The 1,788-nt window shown below is 47.5% G+C and overlaps 1 protein-coding gene across 1 annotated transcript; it reads left to right on the forward strand.

Annotated features, from left to right (window-relative positions):
- Positions 1–5: 5 nt before the first annotated feature.
- Positions 6–1,781, forward strand: LOC108356252 (neurofilament heavy polypeptide-like; the record flags this gene model as incomplete). Its single annotated transcript, XM_017607371.1, has 3 exons — positions 6–1,106; positions 1,176–1,256; positions 1,293–1,781. Coding segments are annotated over 3 exons (1,671 nt in total), but the record flags the coding sequence as incomplete, so codon positions are not given.
- Positions 1,782–1,788: the final 7 nt, after the last annotated feature.

Genomic DNA, 1,788 nt, shown 5'->3' on the forward strand with positions numbered 1-1,788 from the left:
TTGAGCGCAAAATCAAAATGCAATATTCGCTGTCGCACGAGAAAGACCTCACAAAATTTCTAGAACTTTGTGAAGGTAAGAGCTTAGATGAGCTACCCGAAGCTATAACGGCCGCACGTGATAGATATCAACCGGAAGAGGGTAGCGCTGCCAGAACACCTACGCCAAAGCACAGCAGATCCCCGTACACCTCACCATCGCGTACAAAAGAGAAGACACCGCACACGTCCCCGGCGCGCACACCACGCGAGTCTCGCAGTCCCAAAAGGCATACCTCACCTGGACGTGTTCGATATGATGATGGCCAAGTAACATCTAAGAGCCCAAAAAGACATGGCACGCCTGGACACGTTCGATATGAGGATCCAAATATACCAACGACTGAAGATCTGGAGTACCGTTTTCGCGCATTGGAACTTCCAAGATCTAAGTCGAAGGAATCGTTGACCGGCAAATCAAAAAAGAATAACGTCGATTCGAAAAAGTCACTAATACATCCACTAGAAATGCTACTCGACCCCAGCTCCGATGAGGATGCTATACCCACAACTGGCGAACTGGAGCATAGAATAAGAGTGTTGGATGATAAAAGGAAGACACCTTCGCCTTCGCGACAATCACGCTCCCGTTCGCCGACAATTGAAGACATAAAGAATAGGAAATTAGCAGAAGAACAGCGGCCAAAAGCGCCCATACACAGTTTAGAAACGCTTGTCGCGTCGCCAACCAAAAAAGAGTTACCCACAGCTGAAGAGTTGGAGGCACGTATGCGCGCTTTGGAAGAGGAACATTGCTTCGACTTCAAAATGCAGAAAACTTATCAGGAGTTCAATCAAAAGCTAAAGGATGCCGTATCTCCATCGCTTTCTTTCGAAGAGTTTAAAACTTCCAAATCGCGTGAGGAAAGCCCCAGACGCAGCGAGACAAACCGTTCGATCACACCAAAATCTGCCTTGCGCGACTCTGCCAGCAACTATGACGACGGGCAATACAGATCAACCAGTCCTAAGGCCATACGCTTCCGTGACGAAGAAGACGATTATGTTACGAGCATGCCGTTAAAACCAAAATCACGCTCGGATACACGGGATAACATTGGACGCACGGTGGGCACTCTTGGTGCTTTAGGAATAATTGAAGAAAATTCTAAATACCTTCAACGTATTCTTAAGCAGACTCTTACAGATTCGTGTAGCAGTATAAATGCGGCGCTTACGTCCGAGGGACTTGACGAGTTGGGCAGTCGACTGATGAGGGTGTGTTATAGTTGGACNAACTCATTCTCTTTTTAGGAGACTTCACCACTACAGCGTACTGGCAGCCATACTGGCGTACCGCTGCGTACCAATGACAACATTAACGAACGCTTGGATTCCATTAAAAATACAATCAAGTCCATCGACACGCTCTGCGAGGAGAAACCGTATCGAAAAGAACGCTGCCAGCGCTACATTGATTCACTATTTTCCGACTCAATACATTTTGCCAGCAAGAAGACCTCGCTAGAGGATCTCTCGCGCTCAGATAGTCGTGCACATCGTGAACTTGGCCCCTCCATACGCATCTCAGATCATAGCCAACGACACGCAGACTATTTATACGGTCGTTCTTTGGGTTCGGCAGAATCTATACGTTCGACAAGTCCATTGCGCGCTGCCAGTCCATTGCATCATCGTTCAAATCGGGACTTACGTCGTGAAATCTCACCACGCCGGCGGCACGAAGAAGAGCGTGAAGAATACCAGAGTAGGGTAAGACGAGAAAATATGTTGCCAAATTATTCTTTAT

This window comes from Rhagoletis zephyria, unplaced genomic scaffold, assembly GCF_001687245.7.
Source record: "Rhagoletis zephyria isolate East Lansing unplaced genomic scaffold, Rhagoletis_zephyria_1.1 Rzeph_scaffold_56012, whole genome shotgun sequence".
Lineage (NCBI taxonomy): Eukaryota > Metazoa > Arthropoda > Insecta > Diptera > Tephritidae > Rhagoletis > Rhagoletis zephyria.